The following is a 20,514-nucleotide window of genomic DNA, read 5'->3' on the forward strand; positions in this document are numbered from 1 at the left end:
GTACTTGGAGCTAGAACATATGAAATACCTGAACTGGCTAAGGGTTTGTTGAGTGTCATGTTTGACTGCACGCTACAAATATGGCTAAATCAAAAGAATGGTCCAAAAAGTTAAGAGAAGAGATCATCGCCCTTCATAAACAAGGTACAGGATACAAAAAGATAGTGAAGGCACTGAATGTTCCTAGAGATACTGCTGGAAGCATAGGTCACAATCTCAAAGTGAAAGGAACAGTGGTTACACTACCTGGACAGGGCGGAAAAAAGAAGCTATCAACAGCTGCAACCAGATTTATAAAAAAGGCAGTTTGAGAAAAACTCTCGAGTAACTGCAAAAGACCTGCAGTAAGACTTGGTGGCAACAGGCACTGAGGTTTCAGCTTGCACTGTAAGGCGCATACTAAACGCAGAAGGTTTCCATGCCAGAACTCCAAGACATACACCACTACTGACCAAAAAGCACAAGAAAAGTCGGCTCAAAATCATATAAACAAGTCACAGAAGTTTTGGGATTCTGTTCTGTGGAGCGATGAAACAAAACTGGAACTTTTCAGCCGGATGGATCAGAGGTATGTCTGAAGGAAGCATAATGAAGCATACGCTGAAAAGAACACTCCGTCTACAGTTAACCATGGTGGTGGCTCGGTGATTCTCTGGGGCTGCTTTGCATCCTCTGGCACTGGAAACCTGCAGCGTGTGGAAGGTAAGATGGATTCGTTGAAGTATCAGGAAATCCTAGAAGAAAACGTCATGCCGTCTGTGAGGAAGCTGAAGCATGGGCATCATTGGACCTTCCAACAGGACAATGATCTCAAGTATTTCTAAAATTCCACCAAGGCTTGGTTGCAGAACGAAGTCCTGGAAGATTCTACAGTGTCCATCACAGTAACCGACTTGAACCCCATAGAAAATCTCTTGTGGGATTTGAAGAAAGCAGTTGCAGCACACACAACCAAGAATACTACTGAACTGGAGGCCATTGCTCATGAGGAATGGGCAAAGATTCCTCAGGAACGCTGCCAGAAGCTGGTGTCTGGCTACGCATCTCGTTTGCAGCAGGTCATAAAAGCAAAAGGGTGCTCTACTAAGTACTAAAGATGCATGCCATGAATTTTGAGACTGCAGAATTCATCAAAAGTTGCATTTTCAGTTGAATTTGGGGAAACCACTGGAATCATTTGTTGTGGTGAAGTCTGTAAATTTTGACAATAAACCTGATTTGCAATGGGGGTTGAATAATTTTGATTACAACTGTAAATATGAACAGGTACACATTTTGTATGCAAATGGCATAGCAGATAAATACCTGAAGCCCTCTGGTGTTGGGGTAACAAGATGTGGATTTGGGGGATCACTGTGACATCTAGGAACCTTCACTGGACGGGGACTGTTACGATGAATAGCTAAAGTAGAAGAAGAAAAAAAGTAAGAATAAAATAAAAGTCAGCTAAGAAAAAATGGCCACACAACAGAAATCACACAGAAACGTATCTATACATTAAAAAGACAATTCTATGTATATTCAATAACAAAATATTTTACTGCTCAAATGTGCAAACTGGGAAATGCATACTTTGTACACAAGTAAATTTAGAACTTAAACTCTGTGTCCCCTATTGGGATTTGTTGATAACTCTGCTTATATGACATCAACCATATTACTTATATTTTATTTCAAGCTGCTAAAATAAAGTGCACCAAAAACAATAAATTTCAGCACACAGGGCTGGTGTATGCAACGCTGCCCATGTCAAGATCTTGGAAACTTCCGATATGGCAGATCAATGTGCCCCCACCAATTATTTGTATAAGCAACTGTAATGGACTGTCTGACTCCTAGCAAGGCATACACAAAAAGCCTACCAATAAAGCAAGGTGAGATAGATCCCCTTAAGTTCCAAAACACTGAAGAGTCACTTTCCTGGGATAACATACTCCTTGCACTTAGAGGTCTACCCTGACTTCTCCCCACACATAAAAGACGTGTTCCTTGTGAGAACCACCTGACTATGGTGTTCAAGCTGTGAGAGAGAGAGAATATAACTTAAAGGGACATTAAACACTAAATAAATACTAGATAGAATAATGCATTCAAAGAAAAGGTTAGTCTGAAAATAACATGTAGATGTATTTTTTAAAGTTTCATTAGCCGTTTAAATATTGACAAAATATGTGTAAAAGTTTTAGTGTCTACAAAACAATGGGAGCTGCCATGTTGTAACTCTGCTGTGGCAAATTAGGGACAGTTTTAAAGCGGTCACAAGAATGTGCAGTCAATGGCTGTCTTCTGCACTTCCATTTCTAAAAGGAACTATAAAGCTTAAAATTTCAGAATAGAATTACAGGAAAAGGGGACAAAATAAATAATGAAAGCATATTGCAGAGCTTTTTTTTATATATATAAGATGTATCATTTTATGTTACCATCTCAAAAGTGTTTAATGTTCCTTTAAGGTGGCCCCAAACAGAGGGGACTGGAGAACTTGATCACTTGACAATGGACACACTTTAGGGAAAGCATAAGTGAGTCAACATCAAACTGTTGGTTGCAGCATTTATGAGATTGTTTTCTAGGTATGGCAACACAGATGCAAACTGGAAATGTTGGCTACCAAATCCAAAGCATGGAAACCCGTACAGTGTAGGACACAGGGGGATATAAAGGTTTGCATCCTTAAAGATAGTAAAACTACTTAATTTTGTATCTGTAGCATATAAAAAAAATTGTTGAGAGCTCTAAAGTCCAGAAAAGGACATAAATGGTCCTCTTATTGGGCATGTTAGGTAACAATAAATCACTCTCTCACAATCCCCTGTGATTACCTCAATGAGAAGTGTGTTTGAGATCCAAAACATGTTGGTGTTAAACTTATTCAGTAACTGAAGGTAACAATAACCTGGACTATGAGCTCAGCCATATTCACCAGCTGGCGGGAAAGATGGGAGCATTAGGGCTTGGTCTCCAAGGGCTTTTATGTGAAACCAGGGAAACTTGGGGAAGAAAGTTAGAGGAATTCTGGATGATTCAGGAAAACCGCTTTAGACTTGTATACTGGGGAACAGCGGAGCCTATCCTAATTTTCTATATAACAGCCTCTTTAGAGTCATCATTCTGTGGTCAGAGGTACTTTCCGATAACTACCTTTTATTATCTATAATGCTTGCTGTGCTTGAACTACTAACGCTGATGCTCTGTTTAATAAGAGCAATTAACTAATTTATGCATCCGAAATAAAAATATTGGCTGGTTGGATAGACGATTGTCAAAAATGTCATCAGAGGCGAGAGAACCCTGCTGGGGTAATGTCATAGCAGATTAAAGCAAGGTAACTGATAATTCTGGCTATGCAAGTGTTAACCAGTGAGGCAGGTAAGAAGGTAAAATACTAAATACTTATGAATAAATTGTCTAAGTACCATTACATTTTCAGTCTATTTTACAAGATTCTAAATTGAGAAAAATGCTTTGACTTACAAAAACAATTGCCTGGCCATACCACTTCCACTTTAACAAGATAACGATATGAACAATAAATACTTTCTCTTTATTAGAACTCACTAGAAAAGCTTTATCAAGAGTACACAGATTCTGTACTTTTCAGTTTGGCTCATGATCATGACAATGATATTTTCTTTTCTAACCAAAGACCAAAAACTTCTAGTGCAACCTATTTAATCCTTACCTATGACACAGAATTTAAATGGACATGAATCCCCCAGTTTTCCAAAGAATAACTACAGGTAGATGACACATAGAAATAAATTAATTATTTAACCACCTCCTTTGTAAATTTTCTCTTCAAAAACAACACTGTTTATACTCCTCCCACTTGGTTCCTTTTCATAAACCAACCACAGAGGGTGTATACATATCCGCCGTTACTATGTGCACTAGGCATCGAGCATATGTCACATGACACTATGAGAGAGGAAAAGAAAGTGTGACATCATCAACTTGTGTTTACGTACACTGACAGTGCGAGATTTCTGCAGTGATAGGAGAAGTCATCTGGAGCATCTGTAGACCTGTTCTGAAACTTCTGGTTTTCACTTCTTGAATAGCCATATTGTAAAACATGCATTTGGTTGTCAGATCTATTTATCCTCTATATAAATGAGCAGTTATATTAATAAAGAATGGATATGCAGCAATCTGCTGAAAATGTGCTTGTTTTCTTAATGCAGACACTGTCTATCCCCTATGTGAAGCCACTTGACTTCTCCCTGACCCTTCAGATCCCTTGACATCCATTGTAGGAAAATGGCAATGCAGTGTACTCTGTGTTTACATGATGTGTGCAGACTGGACCGCAAATAAGATTGGGAGTAAGCAGAAAATAAAATAAATATTCAAAGGCTCCTTAGTCTATCAGCCACAATTAATCAATACGATTCTCTGCCGATCATAGATTTTGTAGAGGCGTTATGGAGGTGTAATAAAGAACCATTTATATTGCTTGCGTTTGGTATGATTTTCTTTATTATATTAAATAATTATATTAAATAATTCTTTTAAGCAAAAGGCATATTTGATCAGAGGTTTTCTTGCTGTTGTGATACAGACTGTTTAAATAAAAAACAAATGAAAAACAAACAGTTTCATGGCCATTTAATACAATTTATGAAAAGATTACTTCTGGAACAGAAAGAGGAGAATACAACTATATGGAATTTTGAGGAAAAAGTAATCTGATCCCAAGGAAGGAGAAGAGGATCTAGTTGTAAAGATGTGGACGGAGGAACCTTTGGATCATTCATGTCCTGTAGAATTGAGATTACTGTATAATGAATGAGAACTGATAACTGAGACCCTGTAAACCTAGTGAAGGAGATTTGCACATCTGAATAGCACTCAGAGGCAGCACATCTGAGGGTCCTATAGGGTGACAAGCAAGCGCTATTCTTCTGTAGCTGTGAGTAAAGCATAAGCAGATAGCACCTAAGAAACACAAAGAGAGCCAAGCTTCACTTAATTCTTAAAATGATTTTTGCTACCACTTTTTGTACAGTAGAGGGCCCTGGCTTTTATCTTTATACTTCCTAAGACATAACTGATGGTGAACACAAACTAAACTAAAAAAAATCAAAATGCATGAGGGACCTCTAATGCAAACATACACTTTGACATGTACCTCAGATAAAGAGAAATGAGTAGCGTGTAAAGAGGAAAGTACTTATATGCAAAGAGCATATATGGGATGTATCCTGGCAAAAGTGAAAACATCTATTAAAATGTAACATTGTACTCAAATATTATATCATGCACCTGAAAGAGCACCAGCTAAATATACTACAACATTTATACAGGGAAAAAGAGTGGTTTAAATTGAAAATTTAAACTGGCAGGAAATATATGTTTGTGCACAACTAGAACTGGTGTATGAATGCTCACTGGCTAAAAAACAAAAAGCAACACGGCCCATAATTCCACGAGCCTATTTTGTGCTCGAACTAACTTTTGTAAAACAAAGAAACTAAATAAGTGAAAGTGTCTTTTGTCTCATAGTAAAAATCAAAAATGTGCAGCAAACCAAAGGGAAGTTGTAACAATAAATCAGAAATCACAGAAAGTTTCTACTTGACTCCAAAGAAGCGAAAGTTAAATACAGGTAGCCCTCAGTTTACGCCGGGGTTAAATTCCAGAAGGAATGGTTGTAAATCGAAACCATTGTAAATTGAAACCCAGTTTATAATGTAAGTCAATGGGAAGTGAGGGAGTTAGGTTCCAGGCCCCTCTCAAAATTGTCATAAGTACCACCTAATACATTATTTTTAAAGCTTTGAAATGAAGACGTTAAATGCTAAACAGCATTATAAACCTAATAAAATTATCACACAACACAGAATATATAATTAAACTAAGTTAAATGAACAAAAACATTTGCTAAACAGCATTATAAACCTAATAAAATAATCACACAACACAGACTTCACTTGCATTTTTCTGCAAACAGTTCTTTCTATGCATTCCAATCTGGACTGATTTATAGACAGGAAGATCTTGTTCCTTTGAAATCTGCTCAATAGCTCAGGTCTGGTTAAACTGATTAATTTCAGCTTGCTTGGCTAGGCTGCAACACAAGCGGACAGCTCCACCTACTGGCTATTTTAATCAATGCACTGCTTCTCAATGCTTTTCAATAGCACGAAAAAAGAGAAAGACTAAATGGCACTACTATCCGGTATTCCTAGGATGCTCTATAATAGTTGGGGCAGGTAATTTAACTGCCTGTGATATTCGAGTTAGGTGCTGTGTACTGTTTGTTTCTAGAAAAGAAGGTAGATTCAATACTAAGATTGAAACGTGTACACGTATTAGCACTCACATCTGGGAAAGTGTGGCTATAAATTTAGAACATGTAGTTTCAAGGGGAAGACGGTCTATGCCGTAAGAGTTAAAATATAACTTTTATTAGGATTGTTTTTAAAAAACGACTACCACAAGACAAACACAAACATATATAAATAAAAACGCAAAATATTGAAAAGGATACTGTATGCGAGGTATAGATGCTAAGCGTGGTTGCATGCACTGGGAAATATCTCTAGACCTTATCTCTGGATTGAATGTCTCTAGATTACAGTATTCCTGGCCACAGAGATATTTCCTTATTGTAGCTGTTTGAGTGTATAATTTAATACTTGTGAATACACTTATATATGCTTGTTCCTCACTGGGATACTCCTATAGTTCGTGGTCATAAGAATATGCTTAAAGTAAGTTTATTCTGTGATGTAGTACCTATAAATATAAATGTATGTGCTTCTTGGGCATGCACACTATAGTTTATAACATTAGTGCTATCAATAAAATGATAGCTGTGTTTCAAAGGCTGATGCTATCCTGGTTTTAATACTCCAGTTTTATGGTCATTGAATTTCTCCTTTAGTCAATATAACAGGGTTATAATTCAAATTGAGGGTGTAAGCTAATGGCCGTTATTAACTTTGGTCACACTTTGTTATAAAGTACACTCTCACTTCTTTATATTTTTGAGTGAATATATTCCATATACTACTTATTTCAAGTTAGATACTTATTTCTAGTTAGATGATATAGGTATATTATTATTGATACCTGATACTTGTTGTTGTTAATACTTGTAAGTCATTAGTTTCTAGACATACAATTGATATCCTTAGCTTGTTGTTACCTTTAGTTTTAACAATAAATTTAACTATGTTCTACATAGAATAAGGTAATAAATTAAACTGCATAACTGAATGTTGGGCCCCAATAATATTGGATGTAAGAACTTCTATGTATTAGCATATACGTATTGCTATTGCAGGGCTATATGCAATGTTGATGAATTGATACAAATGTTGCCATTTAAACGTAACGGTTATGCGAGTCCACTTAGTGTGGATTTATACCCAGGTTATTGGATTGTGTTTTACTGAGGATATTTTACATATATCCGCTGGTACTTTGTACCAACGGTATAGAGAAATTCAATGCTATTAGTATCTTGCACTGTTGTTATCCAATGCGCTGTTAAATGACTTATAATTCTTGGTAGCTAGCCTTTGATCTTATAGTACAATCATTCGTCTTCCATTCATGCTCAAATGCCCAAGAACTGCACTGAGACAGCGTCAATTAATTAAATCCTGCTAGCATAGCTTGCTATTATTGTGCAGCAACCTACAGTTAGCTTTTAGTTTAATTAAATCCAGCTAGCACAGCTTGCTATTATTGTGCAGCAACCTACAGTTAGCTTTTAGTTTATATAGCTAGTTCAGTAACTTCCTTTGTGTGGCGGTACACCTTACATTCATACACTTGGCTCTTAGGCCGTTCTATATTATATAGGTGTACTTTGGTCACTACGATAATTTTCAGTTGAACTTTGCTATACGGATTTTCTATCAGTTATAATACACATTACTTCCACCATTCGTTCATATACACTTGGTTATTCACCATTCACAATTGTAACTCTATGGTTCTAATAATGTGGATAAATTCTATATCCTAATTTCAACATTGGCAATTTAAAAGTTTGGCTTAGAGCCTAACAACAGATCAATGCCCTGACATGTTTCGCCACCAACGTGGCTTTCTCAAAGGGTACGGCGCGGCGTTTGGCGTGGTCTCTTATAGACTCTGGTCCAACCCTTAGTGATGACAAAACGTCCTATCAGATTCTTTGTTTTTTATGGGCCAATTAGAATGATTCTAACATTGTGACCAAGCTGTAACTTTTTACTGATTGGGTCAATATCGATGTTACCTGATTATAAGGGGTTTCAGAATATTATTCTGACTTGTATACACAAGTTCTGTTCATTTGTCTAGGATTTGATGACTGCTTTTGTATTAAAGAAAGTGTATCACATTTTTTAATTCAATTGTTTGTCTGATCATACTTAAGATGTTTATTTTAACAGCGAATTGTATCATGTGTATATGTGTTACTAACGATTCGATATATGGTGAATAATATCCATGTTATTCCATCCTCGCTGTATAAATGTCATGCTCTTAGGCTCTGGTTTAGAGCCATGTAATTGATAGATAAGGAATATTATGTAGGTTATTTTAGCATTGGATTCCTAATAGACAATGGTTTTATTCAACAAAGATACAAAATAAAAAAAAAATAAAAAAATAATATATGACAATTCCGTCAGAATTTGACTCAAGACTAATTTTCTAACATTTTATTACTGTAATTATTATTTATATGACATGCTGTGGATTTCGCTGTGTTGTACATTTAGTAGAGATGCCCTGTTAAAAATGGTGAAAGTGTATTATTGTGAATGGGACTTTTAATTGTGAAAGTGAAGACAAATAAAATAAATTAAAGAGTGGACTAGTGAAAAAAATAAAACTTAGGTTTAAAGTGCTAATGTATGTGCTCCAAGTGTAATACTGAGTTGATGAGTGAAGAGATTATTGATGTGTTAATGCATCTACTTCATACTTGAGACGCTAATTATATTTAAATCATTATTCTTAAAATCTACCCAGGGGGGATAGGCGAAAAAGGGTGTGAGATATGCACTCATAATGCATATCATAAGTGATGGATTAGTGAAGTTATGTAAGTTTAAGGTGCAGCTCTAGGATTCTCTACGTTTTTAGATGTCATTTTAATACTTTGTATTCTTATTCAATACATCTAAAGTTTATTCTTAAGTTTTCCCTTTAGGAATCTCATGTTTGGATATTCTCATATTTTAATTAGCTTTTTGGCTATGTTCTCAATTGGAGTAATTTTCCGCTTCCGGATCTTAATTTAACATCTTTTTACGTATGAGACATAGTTGTTATGCTCGTTTAATCCATTGGAATGATGTCATCATACGTAAAGCTGACAAAGGTGGCAATATTGTAATTTGGCCAACCGACCAATATCTGAAGGAAGCCAACAAACAACTATCAGACCAGACTTGCTATCGAAAACTATGGAGCAACCCTACTGAACAATTTCATACTCAATATAATGATATGATAGCCAATGCCAGAGCCAGCAATATCATCACTAACAAAGAAAAAAGATTTCTAACAGTCAACCCCCCAAAGGTAGCCACCTTTTATCTGATCCCTAAGGTGCATAAAGACCAAAAGCACCCACCAGGGCGTCCCATTGTGTCTCTTCACTCATCAACTCAGTATTACACTTGGAGCACATACATTAGCACTTTAAACCTAAGTTTTATTTTTTTCACTAGTCCACTCTTTAATTTATTTTATTTGTCTTCACTTTCACAATTAAAAGTCCCATTCACAATAATACACTTTCACCATTTTTAACAGGGCATCTCTACTAAATGTACAACACAGCGAAATCCACAGCATGTCATATAAATAATAATTACAGTAATAAAATGTTAGAAAATTAGTCTTGAGTCAAATTCTGACGGAATTGTCATATATTATTTTTTTATTTTTTTGTTATTTTGTATCTTTGTTGAATAAAACCATTGTCTATTAGGAATCCAATGCTAAAATAACCTACATAATATTCCTTATCTATCAATTACATGGCTCTAAACCAGAGCCTAAGAGCATGACATTTATACAGCGAGGATGGAATAACATGGATATTATTCACCATATATCGAATCGTTAGTAACACATATACACATGATACAATTCGCTGTTAAAATAAACATCTTAAGTATGATCAGACAAACAATTGAATTAAAAAATGTGATACACTTTCTTTAATACAAAAGCAGTCATCAAATCCTAGACAAATGAACAGAACTTGTATACAAGTCAGAATAATATTCTGAAACCCCTTATAATCAGGTAACATCGATATTGACCCAATCAGTAAAAAGTTACAGCTTGGTCACAATGTTAGAATCATTCTAATTGGCCCATAAAAAACAAAGAATCTGATAGGACGTTTTGTCATCACTAAGGGTTGGACCAGAGTCTATAAGAGACCACGCCAAACGCCGCGCCGTACCCTTTGAGAAAGCCACGTTGGTGGCGAAACATGTCAGGGCATTGATCTGTTGTTAGGCTCTAAGCCAAACTTTTAAATTGCCAATGTTGAAATTAGGATATAGAATTTATCCACATTATTAGAACCATAGAGTTACAATTGTGAATGGTGAATAACCAAGTTATATGAACGAATGGTGGAAGTAATGTGTATTATAACTGATAGAAAATCCGTATAGCAAAGTTCAACTGAAAATTATCGTAGTGACCAAAGTACACCTATATAATATAGAACGGCCTAAGAGCCAAGTGTATGAATGTAAGGTGTACCGCCACACAAAGGAAGTTACTGAACTAGCTATATAAACTAAAAGCTAACTGTTGGTTGCTGCACAATAATAGCAAGCTGTGCTAGCTGGATTTAATTAAACTAAAAGCTAACTGTAGGTTGCTGCACAATAATAGCAAGCTATGCTAGCAGGATTTAATTAATTGACGCTGTCTCAGTGCAGTTCTTGGGCATTTGAGCATGAATGGAAGACGAATGATTGTACTATAAGATCAAAGGCTAGCTACCAAGAATTATAAGTCATTTAACAGCGCATTGGATAACAACAGTGCAAGATACTAATAGCATTGAATTTCTCTATACCGTTGGTACAAAGTACCCGCGGATATATGTAAAATATCCTCAGTAAAACACAATCCAATAACCTGGGTATAAATCCACACTAAGTGGACTCGCATAACCGTTACGTTTAAATGGCAACATTTGTATCAATTCATCAACATTGCATATAGCCCTGCAATAGCAATACGTATATGCTAATACATAGAAGTTCTTACATCCAATATTATTGGGGCACAACATTCAGTTATGCAGTTTAATTTATTACCTTATTCTATGTAGAACATAGTTAAATTTATTGTTAAAACTAAAGGTAACAACAAGCTAATGATATCAATTGTATGTCTAGAAACTAATGACTTACAAGTATTAACAACAACAAGTATCAGGTATCAATAATAATATACCTATATCATCTAACTAGAAATAAGTATCTAACTTGAAATAAGTACTATATGGAATATATTCACTCAAAAATATAAAGAAGTGAGAGTGTACTTTATAACAAAGTGTGACCAAAGTTAATAACGGCCATTAGCTTACACCCTCAATTTGAATTATAACCCTGTTATATTGACTAAAGGAGAAATTCAATGACCATAAAACTGGAGTATTAAAACCAGGATAGCATCAGCCTTTGAAACACAGCTATCATTTTATTGATAGCACTAATGTTATAAACTATAGTGTGCATGCCCAAGAAGCACATACATTTATATTTATAGGTACTACATCACAGAATAAACTTACTTTAAGCATATTCTTACGACCACGAACTATAGGAGTATCCCAGTGAGGAACAAGCATATATAAGTGTATTCACAAGTATTAAATTATACACTCAAACAGCTACAATAAGGAAATATCTCTGTGGCCAGGAATACTGTAATCTAGAGACATTCAATCCAGAGATAAGGTCTAGAGATATTTCCCAGTGCATGCAACCACGCTTAGCATCTATACCTCGCATACAGTATCCTTTTCAACATTTTGCGTTTTTATTTATATATGTTTGTGTTTGTCTTGTGGTAGTCGTTTTTTAAAAACAATCCTAATAAAAGTTATATTTTAACTCTTACGGCATAGACCGTCTTCCCCTTGAAACTACATGTTCTAAATTTATAGCCACACTTTCCCAGATGTGAGTGCTAATACGTGTACACGTTTCAATCTTAGTATTGAATCTACCTGCTTTTCAATAGCAGTCACATGACTGGAAAAAAGGTTGTTATTCTGAAACGGTGCAAATTGAACCGTTGTAAACTGAGGGCCACCTGTACTGGAGTTCATTGCATTGCAAAATATTGATTTATAAAACAATTTGAAAGCTCAAGAATGCCTTTAAAGGGACCTTAAACACTAAATATATATTATAAGCACAGTATTAAAGGGACAGTTTAGTCAAAATTAAACTTTCATGATTCAGATAGGGCGTGCAAATTTTAAATAACTTTCCAATTTACTTTTATCATCAAATTTGCTTTGTTCCCTTGGTGGTATTTTTGAAAAGTTAAACCTAGGTAGGCTCAAACTGATTTCTAAACCGTTGAAAACCGCCTCCTAGCTCAGAGCATTTTGAAAGTTTTTCACAGTTAGACAGTACTAGTTCATGTGTGTCATATAGAGAACACTGTGTTCACTCCCGTGGAGTTATTTAGGAGTCTGCACTGATTGGCTAAACTGCATGTCTGTCAAAAGCACTGAGATAAAGGACAGTCTGCAGAGGCTTAGATACAAGGTAATCACAGAGGTAAAAAGTGTATTAAAATAACTGTGTTGGTTATGCAAAACTAGGGAATGGGTAATAAAGGGATTAGCTATCTCTTTAAACAATGACAATTCTGGTGTAGACTGTCCCTTTAAAGTTATGGCCCACTCCCTCTAGTCATGGGTGCTGCCATGTTATAATCTACCTTTCACATCATTTAAAGGGACAGCCAAGTCCAAAATAAACTTTCATGACTCAGATAGGGCATACCATTTTAAACAACTTTCCAATTTACTTTTATTACCAATTTTGCTTTGGTCTCTTGGTATTCTTAGTTGAAAGATAAATGTAGGTAGACGCATATGCTAATTTCTTAGACCTTGAAGGCTGCCTCTAATCTGAATGCATTTTGACAGTTTTTCACCACTAGAGGGCATTAGTTCATGTGTGTCATTTAGATAACATTGAGCTCACGCACGAGAAGTTACCTAGGAGTCAACAGTGATCGACTAAAATGCAAGTCTATCAAAAGAACTGAAATAAGGGGGCAGTTTGCAGAGGCTTAGATACAAGGTAATTACAGAGGTAAAACGTGCATTACAACTGTGTTGGTTATGCAAAACTGGGGAATGGGGAATAAAGGGATTATCTATCTTTTTAAACAACAAAAAATCTGGTGTTGACTGTCCCTTTAAGTGCTGATGTATTTGCACCTAGGTACCAAAATGGTGGCACCCATACTTAGAGGGCGGTGCAAGCAATCATGGTATCGGTAATCCTAAAATACTGTTGGCCAAATAGGCTGAAATTAATTTGATACAAAAAAAAAAATATTGCTATTTGTACATTTATATTTTTTTCTATCAGTTTTAAACTATGTTTGACAATGGATAAAATTGGAGCTGGGACAGCCGACATTTTCTGCATAACAGAAAATTGAGGACTTTTTTAAACTCATGCTTGCTTATGCATGTGCTGGGCATGTACCCTAAAAAGTGTTTGTGCCTACATACATAATGTATTTAAAATATGCACATAATTTTGAGTGTAACTAAATTTGACTGTGTAATATATTTTAAACTAAAGTGCAGGGAATGAATGTTTTTTTTTATTGCCAACAACAGATCTTTATGTCGTTGCTATGGTAACTAAATCAAGACAACAATATTTATTCGTCTCCAAATAAAATATTTGCCTAAGCCTTTTTTTATCCTTCACTGCAACAGTTTTTTTCTTTTTCTTTCTGCAAGCACGTTATGTTTTATACTATGTTTTATCATTTTAAGCATCTGAGGTGGCAATTTTCCTTTTGAAGGGAGTGAACAAAACTCAATGAACAGAAGAGAAAATTAAAAGGACATTAAAGGGACACTCAAGTCAAAATTAAACTTCCATGAGTCAGATACAGCATGCAATTTGGAAAAAAGTATTTTTATATTTACACTTTAGCCACTGGCTCCTACTGAGCATGTGCAAGAATTCACACAATATACGTATATTAATTTGTGATTGGCTGGTGGCTGTCACATGATGCAGTGAGAGTGGAATTATACATAACTTTGAAATTTGTCCCAAAAAAATCTACTACTCATTTAAAGTTCAGACTAAGTGCTATTGCATTGTCTTTTTATCATGCATTTGTTCATTATGACAATCTACTGTATTTACTGGTCCTTTAACCCTTTCATGTCAGGGCTAAAGTACCTACATCGGAACAACTGTTCCGATGTAGACAAATTGAAACCACGCGATCGTGCACACGATCGCAAGATTTCAATTATTGGATCGCGTCTGGGGGGCGTCCCTACAACCCTAGGAACGCCCTCCAGACCGCGATCAAATCCTGACAGCACAGAAGGCTTCAGGACCGCCGTTAGCTATGACATTCTATTTCGTCATAACGGCTTTAAAGCCCAGTCTAATTATGACGGAATAGAACGACATAACGGCTTTAAAGGGTTAAGCAGTCATTGTGCACATTAGTGGTAAAACACACCTTACATGTTAAACTTAAATTAAAAAAATGCAAACACATAATAATTACATTTTTTATGTGAATTAATAGCACCTTTAACATCTCTCAACTTGTGAAAAATGCCATTGCATACTTAATTCTTCTATAGTTTACATATGCACAGCGATTCCTTGATCAGTACAAGAACTGAATTGGCTACAGCAAGAGAAAATCTAGGTTACATATATTTAGTGTCTCTTTAAGCAATGTGAGTAGTAAAATCATTCAAATTGTTATCCTTAAAGGGCAATTATACACTCATTTTTTCTTTGCATAAATGTTTTGTAGATAATCTATTTATAAAGCCCATAAAGTTTTTTTTTTTAAAATATGTATAATTTTGCTTATTTTTAAAGAACATTGCCCTGATTTTCAGACTCCTAACCAAGCCCCAAAGTTTTATTTGAATACCGTCATCTACCTTCTCCAGCTTGCTCCTGTTTGTGTAAAGGGTCTTTTCATATGCAAATGAAGAGGGAGGGGGGAGTGTCTTATTTCCCACTTGCAGTGGGCTTTCCAACTGCCTTTTCAACAGAGCTAAACTGAAAGCTTCTAAGTACGTTTTTAAACCATTTTATACTGCATTTTTATATCAGTATCTGTGCATCTTATTCTTTATAGTAGTGTCTATTAAATTCAGTTATATGAAAATGAGTGTATACTGTCCCTTTAAATTTTTGAGGGGCAGGAACCCATTGGTTCCTAAAAAAACAAACAAAAACAAAGTAGTGATCATTTTAATAACTACAAAACACAATAAGTAAAACATGAATATACATAGAATTAAAAATGGATAATAAAATGGATAGACTTGGATAAACTAGATGGGTTCCATCAAGTATATTCGATCTGAATATACTAAGCATATAGTGAAGACAAACGGCTGATGGGTAATAGGATACAAAAACACTGGCTCAAGTTATATGCAGAATATACTAGTGATTAGTAAATTAATAACAAATAGTTATAATCACATGTTTTTTTTTGGTTAAACTAAGTAGAAAGAGTGCAAACTTTAAAGACAGTAAAGTTGCTTGCTAAAGAGATCTACCAGTCTTTAAAGTTGGTACCATATTCCTATAAGCCTTTTTTAATTGTGTTTTATAAAAACACACTTCTATCTTCTCCTAATAACTTACAGATTACATTATAAAGTACTTCAGCTTCATAATAATGTGACGCTCTATAGCTAATAAATGTCACTACTATTAATGTGTCCCTCTATTTTTTCCAATAACAGATTCATAAGGGCCTACAGTATTTAACTTAGATTTGATAACATATACTATGTATATTATATTTTCCCCTACATCTGTAAGACATAATGAATCAATACATCTTTATGAAAACAAAAAAATAAAATGACAAAAAATAAAAAAATATGAGTGGCTGATATCTTACCAAGGTACAAACCTGTTACAGGGCTATGAGGTTTTCCAATTACATGCCCAATGCATTCATTCATAAGAGCTTGTAAACTCTAGAAAAAAAAGAGGCGGTAACATCAATTAAACATGAATTCAATCTAATAGCAAAACTAACCAATAACAAATGTGTAGATTCATTAAAGTGATCTAACAATAGAAAAACAAAGAACAACATAAAAAAATAAAGTATCTAAATGTTTTGCTGGCATCAAAATGTGTATTTAGTTTTAATAAATATAAAAATATAACCCCAAGCCTTGTAATACATTTTCTACTTTGCACTGTCTAGTGCTTAAAGAAACAGTTAACACCGTGTAATTGCAAGACATTTCTGTTGTGCTACTATACAATACTATACAAGCCAAGTCGTAACATATTTTCAATTTAACATTCTTTTTAAGGGAATTATGTTTCAATAGCTAAACTCCACCAACCATTTTCCTATTTGGAGGAGCCAATCTGGGCTTTAGTCAACAACAAGGCTAGTCATGGTCAAAAAGTTAGTATAGAGTGAATTGTTTGGCAGTTGTTGTTTGATAAAGCCAACTAGGGAAATATATGTAGCAGGGTTAGCCTTGAGAAGTTTCCAGGTTCGTTTCAAATTCTGAGCATTAGAAAACACAAATTTTTCATAGCTAAATTACATGAAATGGGGACAAAATAAATAATGAAACTATATTGCAACGTTGTTTTATTACACACGTAACTAAACATTTTATAGAAAAATCTCAGTGTTCATCGTCCTTTTAAAAGGTAACAACATTTTCTCCTCTTTAAAGGGGTATAAAGGTCAATATTGAAATGTGCATGGGTGAATTTCAATTTTTAATCAAAATATATTTGCAATATACTTTTATAGAAAATAGATTCTATTAAAAGTTATTACTGTTTTAATAGCATACGCACATATGCTGCAAATGCCCCGTGCACCAGCATTCAAACACCAAACCTTCTCAGTCATCAGTGGCTTGTACGAAACAAATTTTCTTAACTGATGCGCTACACACCACCACCAGCAATATGAGAAGGTTTAGTGTTTAAATGCTGGTGCACGGGGCATTTGCAGCATATGTGCGTATGCTATTAAAACAGTAATAACTTTTACTAGAAGTACTTTTGCTAATGGAAGTATTTTGCAAAAATATTTCTATTCAAACCACACACATTTATTTTTATTTTTTTTAATCTTTAAATCTTTTATTAAGGTTGTTAGCGGATATATAACATCAAGAACACAGGTTACAGAAATAGTATATAACACAGTAGTCATTGTATTGTTATGACACTAAAACATGTAAATATGTGCATTCTTCTAATAATATTTGCACATAACATAATAAGTTGAAACCTCTTTTTTTACATTCAATATTCCTTTTACTCTTCAGGTCACTTTTGTACCCAGGAAAAACAAAAAACACACATAGAGGAAGTGATGATACAAACGGTCACTCTTGGACCTTGACAAACTAGTAAATAGGATAGTAGCGTATGAATAAAATGATAACGATAATATCAGTAGGAAAGATAGTTAATAGAATAGTAGCGTATGAATAAAATGATAATGATAATATCAGTAGGCAAGATAGTTATTAGAATAGTAGCGTATGAATAAAATGATAATGATAATATCAGTAGGCAAGATAGTTATTAGAATAGTAGCGTATGAATAAAATGATAATGATAATATCAGTAGGCAAGATAGTTATTAGAATAGTAGCGTATGAATAAAATGATAATGATAATATAAGTAGGAAAGATAGTTATTAGAATAGTAGCATATGAATAAAATGAGAATGATAATATCAGTAGGCAAGATAGTTATTAGAATAGTAGCGTATGAATAAAATGATAACGATAATATCAGTAGGAAAGATAGTTATTAGAATAGTAGCATATGAATAAAATGAGAATGATAATATCAGTAGGCAAGATAGTTATTAGAATAGTAGTGTATGAATAAAATGAGAATGATAATATCAGTAGGCAAGATAGTTATTAGAATAGTAGCATATGAATAAAATAAGAATGATAATATCAGTAGGCAAGATAGTTATTAGAATAGTAGCGTATGAATAAAATGATAATGATAATATCAGTAGGCAAGATAGTTATTAGAATAGTAGCATATGAATAAAATAAGTATGATAATATCAGTAGGCAAGATGGTTATTAGAATAGTAGCGTATGAATAAAATGAGAATGATAATATCAGTAGGCAAGATAGTTATTAGAATAGTAGCGTATGAATAAAATGAGAATGATAATATCAGTAGGCAAGATAGTTATTAGAATAGTAGCGTATGAATAAAATGAGAATGATAATATCAGTAGGCAAGATAGTTATTAGAATAGTAGCGCATGAATAAAATGATAATGATAATATCTAGTGATGCACCGAAATGGAAATTCTGGCCCGAAACCGAATCCGAAAATCCGGGATGCACTTGGCCGAAAACCGAAACTGATACCGAAAATGTAATTTTTCAAATTATTTGTTGTTTTTTTTGTTTTTTTTTTGCATAATTAGAGCCAATAAAAAAATCCCACACTTTTATTGAAAGTAACAAACTAAAATTGTACAAAAATACCTTAAAACAATAATATGCTACACAATAATTTTACCAAGAAAAAAAAAAAACAGGCAAACAATAATGCCATTTTCGGCGAAAATGTTTCTGCGACCAAAATTTTGGTGCATCCCTACTTAAAACAATTATGAATATCAATATACTGTATTATTCTTCATTTAGTTCTATGTAACAGAATCATATTTAACAGGTTTTTTTTTTTTACTAATTATCCAAATAAAGTATAGTCCTAGAAAACTCATTATATGCAGAACAGTAAGTCAAGTAATAAACTTAAACAGCAGCTCTAGGCTAGCATCAAATTTGAAACATGCTACACAATAATTTTACCGAAAATAACAGGCTAAAAAACCGAAAACCGAAATAGCCAAAAATGCCATTTTCGGCCGAAACTTTCTGCGGCCGAAATTTCGGTGCATCCCTAATAATATCAGTAGGCAAGACAGTTATTAGAATAGTAGCGTATGAATAAAATGAGAATGATAATATCAGTAGGCAAGATAGTTATTAGAATAGTAGCATATGAATAAAATAAGTATGATAATATCAGTAGGCAAGATAGTTATTAGAATAGTAGCGTATGAATAAAATGAGAATGATAATATCAGTAGGCAAGATAGTTATTAGAATAGTAGCGTATGAATAAAATGAGAATGATAATATTAGTAAAATTGAGTATAGCACGTCAGAAGACTATACATTAACAATAAATTTGGTCTAGGTAGTGAGCGCTATACTAGTAGTACCTGAATGATTATGCCTATTAGCCCCTCATGGGAACCCCAGCTTCTTATTAATATGCTGACTACTTTTACTTATCTTTATATCCTTACAACTGTAGTTAAGGTAGGATGGGGGGGCACCTTCAATATAACAGGGTCTTGACCTTAAAAGCATATGGTGTGATGAACACTAGGGTCCTCTAGGAAGGATTTAGTCGGCTGGTACCCTAGAGGGGTCCTTCTCTTGGTTATGCTCTCTTAATAATATGAGTGGGCAGGACCTCCCGATAAGCCTTCTACAGCGTAAAAATATGTCCAGTTTGAATGTATATGGCTTGTACTAGGGTGAATCTATGTTCATACAGAGGCAAAATAAAATAACACTACCACTAACTGAGGACCCAGGTATCACATACACTAGAGACTTATATAGTGCTGGCATATAGAACTTATATGTTAAAAAGAATAGTGGCTCAATGCCATAGATAGCGACTGAGCCAAAATAAATTACTTATACCGATATCCAGGTGTAAGGCTGTCACAAAAGGCCCCTAATATGTATGCAGGATTAATAGGTGCTAAATAGGTGACCTTGAGGAATAGGCTTCTAGATAAACAGGATCTTCTAATAGACAAAATATTGGCAACCAAAAAATTACAATAAAACTACAGATATGTTGTTAATAAATGAATGGAGACTGTCTTCACACGGACTGATAAATGCTGCATATTCCTGTATACGTATGTCAGACTTTAGGGTTATCGTTTATATATGCATAACTGTTTGGTATGACAATGCAGTCCCTTTATACTGGTTTAAAAGCATAGCTCATGGTAATATTATCCAATCGCTGTTCGAATGTCTATGAACGCGCAGCTGGTATAGTAGGCATGGTGGTTAAGATATTGGAGAAGAGGCTGCCATCGGATGTGTTCTCCTAACCATATCTGGCCTGCCAAGACCACAGAGCGTGGAGTGAGTTCCCAGGGTTGCACTTGGCCGAGCTGGCTAGAACAGTG

At 34.5% G+C, this 20,514-nt stretch overlaps 1 protein-coding gene across 7 annotated transcripts in view; it reads right to left on the minus strand.

Moving 5' to 3' along the window:
• MAP3K4 (mitogen-activated protein kinase kinase kinase 4) overlaps nucleotides 1-20,514 on the minus strand; it is a 481,171-nt gene that overhangs the window by 76,523 nt on the left and 384,134 nt on the right. For 5 of the 7 annotated variants that reach the window (XM_053710933.1, XM_053710939.1, XM_053710937.1 and 2 more), the window contains 2 exons: nucleotides 16,159-16,237; nucleotides 1,306-1,402 (listed from right to left, as the gene is read on the minus strand). In XM_053710933.1, coding sequence (XP_053566908.1) covers nucleotides 1,306-1,402; nucleotides 16,159-16,237 — 176 coding nt within the window. The remainder of the gene's footprint in view (nucleotides 1-1,305; nucleotides 1,403-16,158; nucleotides 16,238-20,514) is intronic. The other 2 variants (XM_053710936.1, XM_053710938.1) reach the window with 1 other exon arrangement.

The sequence above is a fragment of the Bombina bombina genome, chromosome 4 (assembly GCF_027579735.1).
Source record: "Bombina bombina isolate aBomBom1 chromosome 4, aBomBom1.pri, whole genome shotgun sequence".
NCBI classification, from domain to species: domain Eukaryota; kingdom Metazoa; phylum Chordata; class Amphibia; order Anura; family Bombinatoridae; genus Bombina; species Bombina bombina.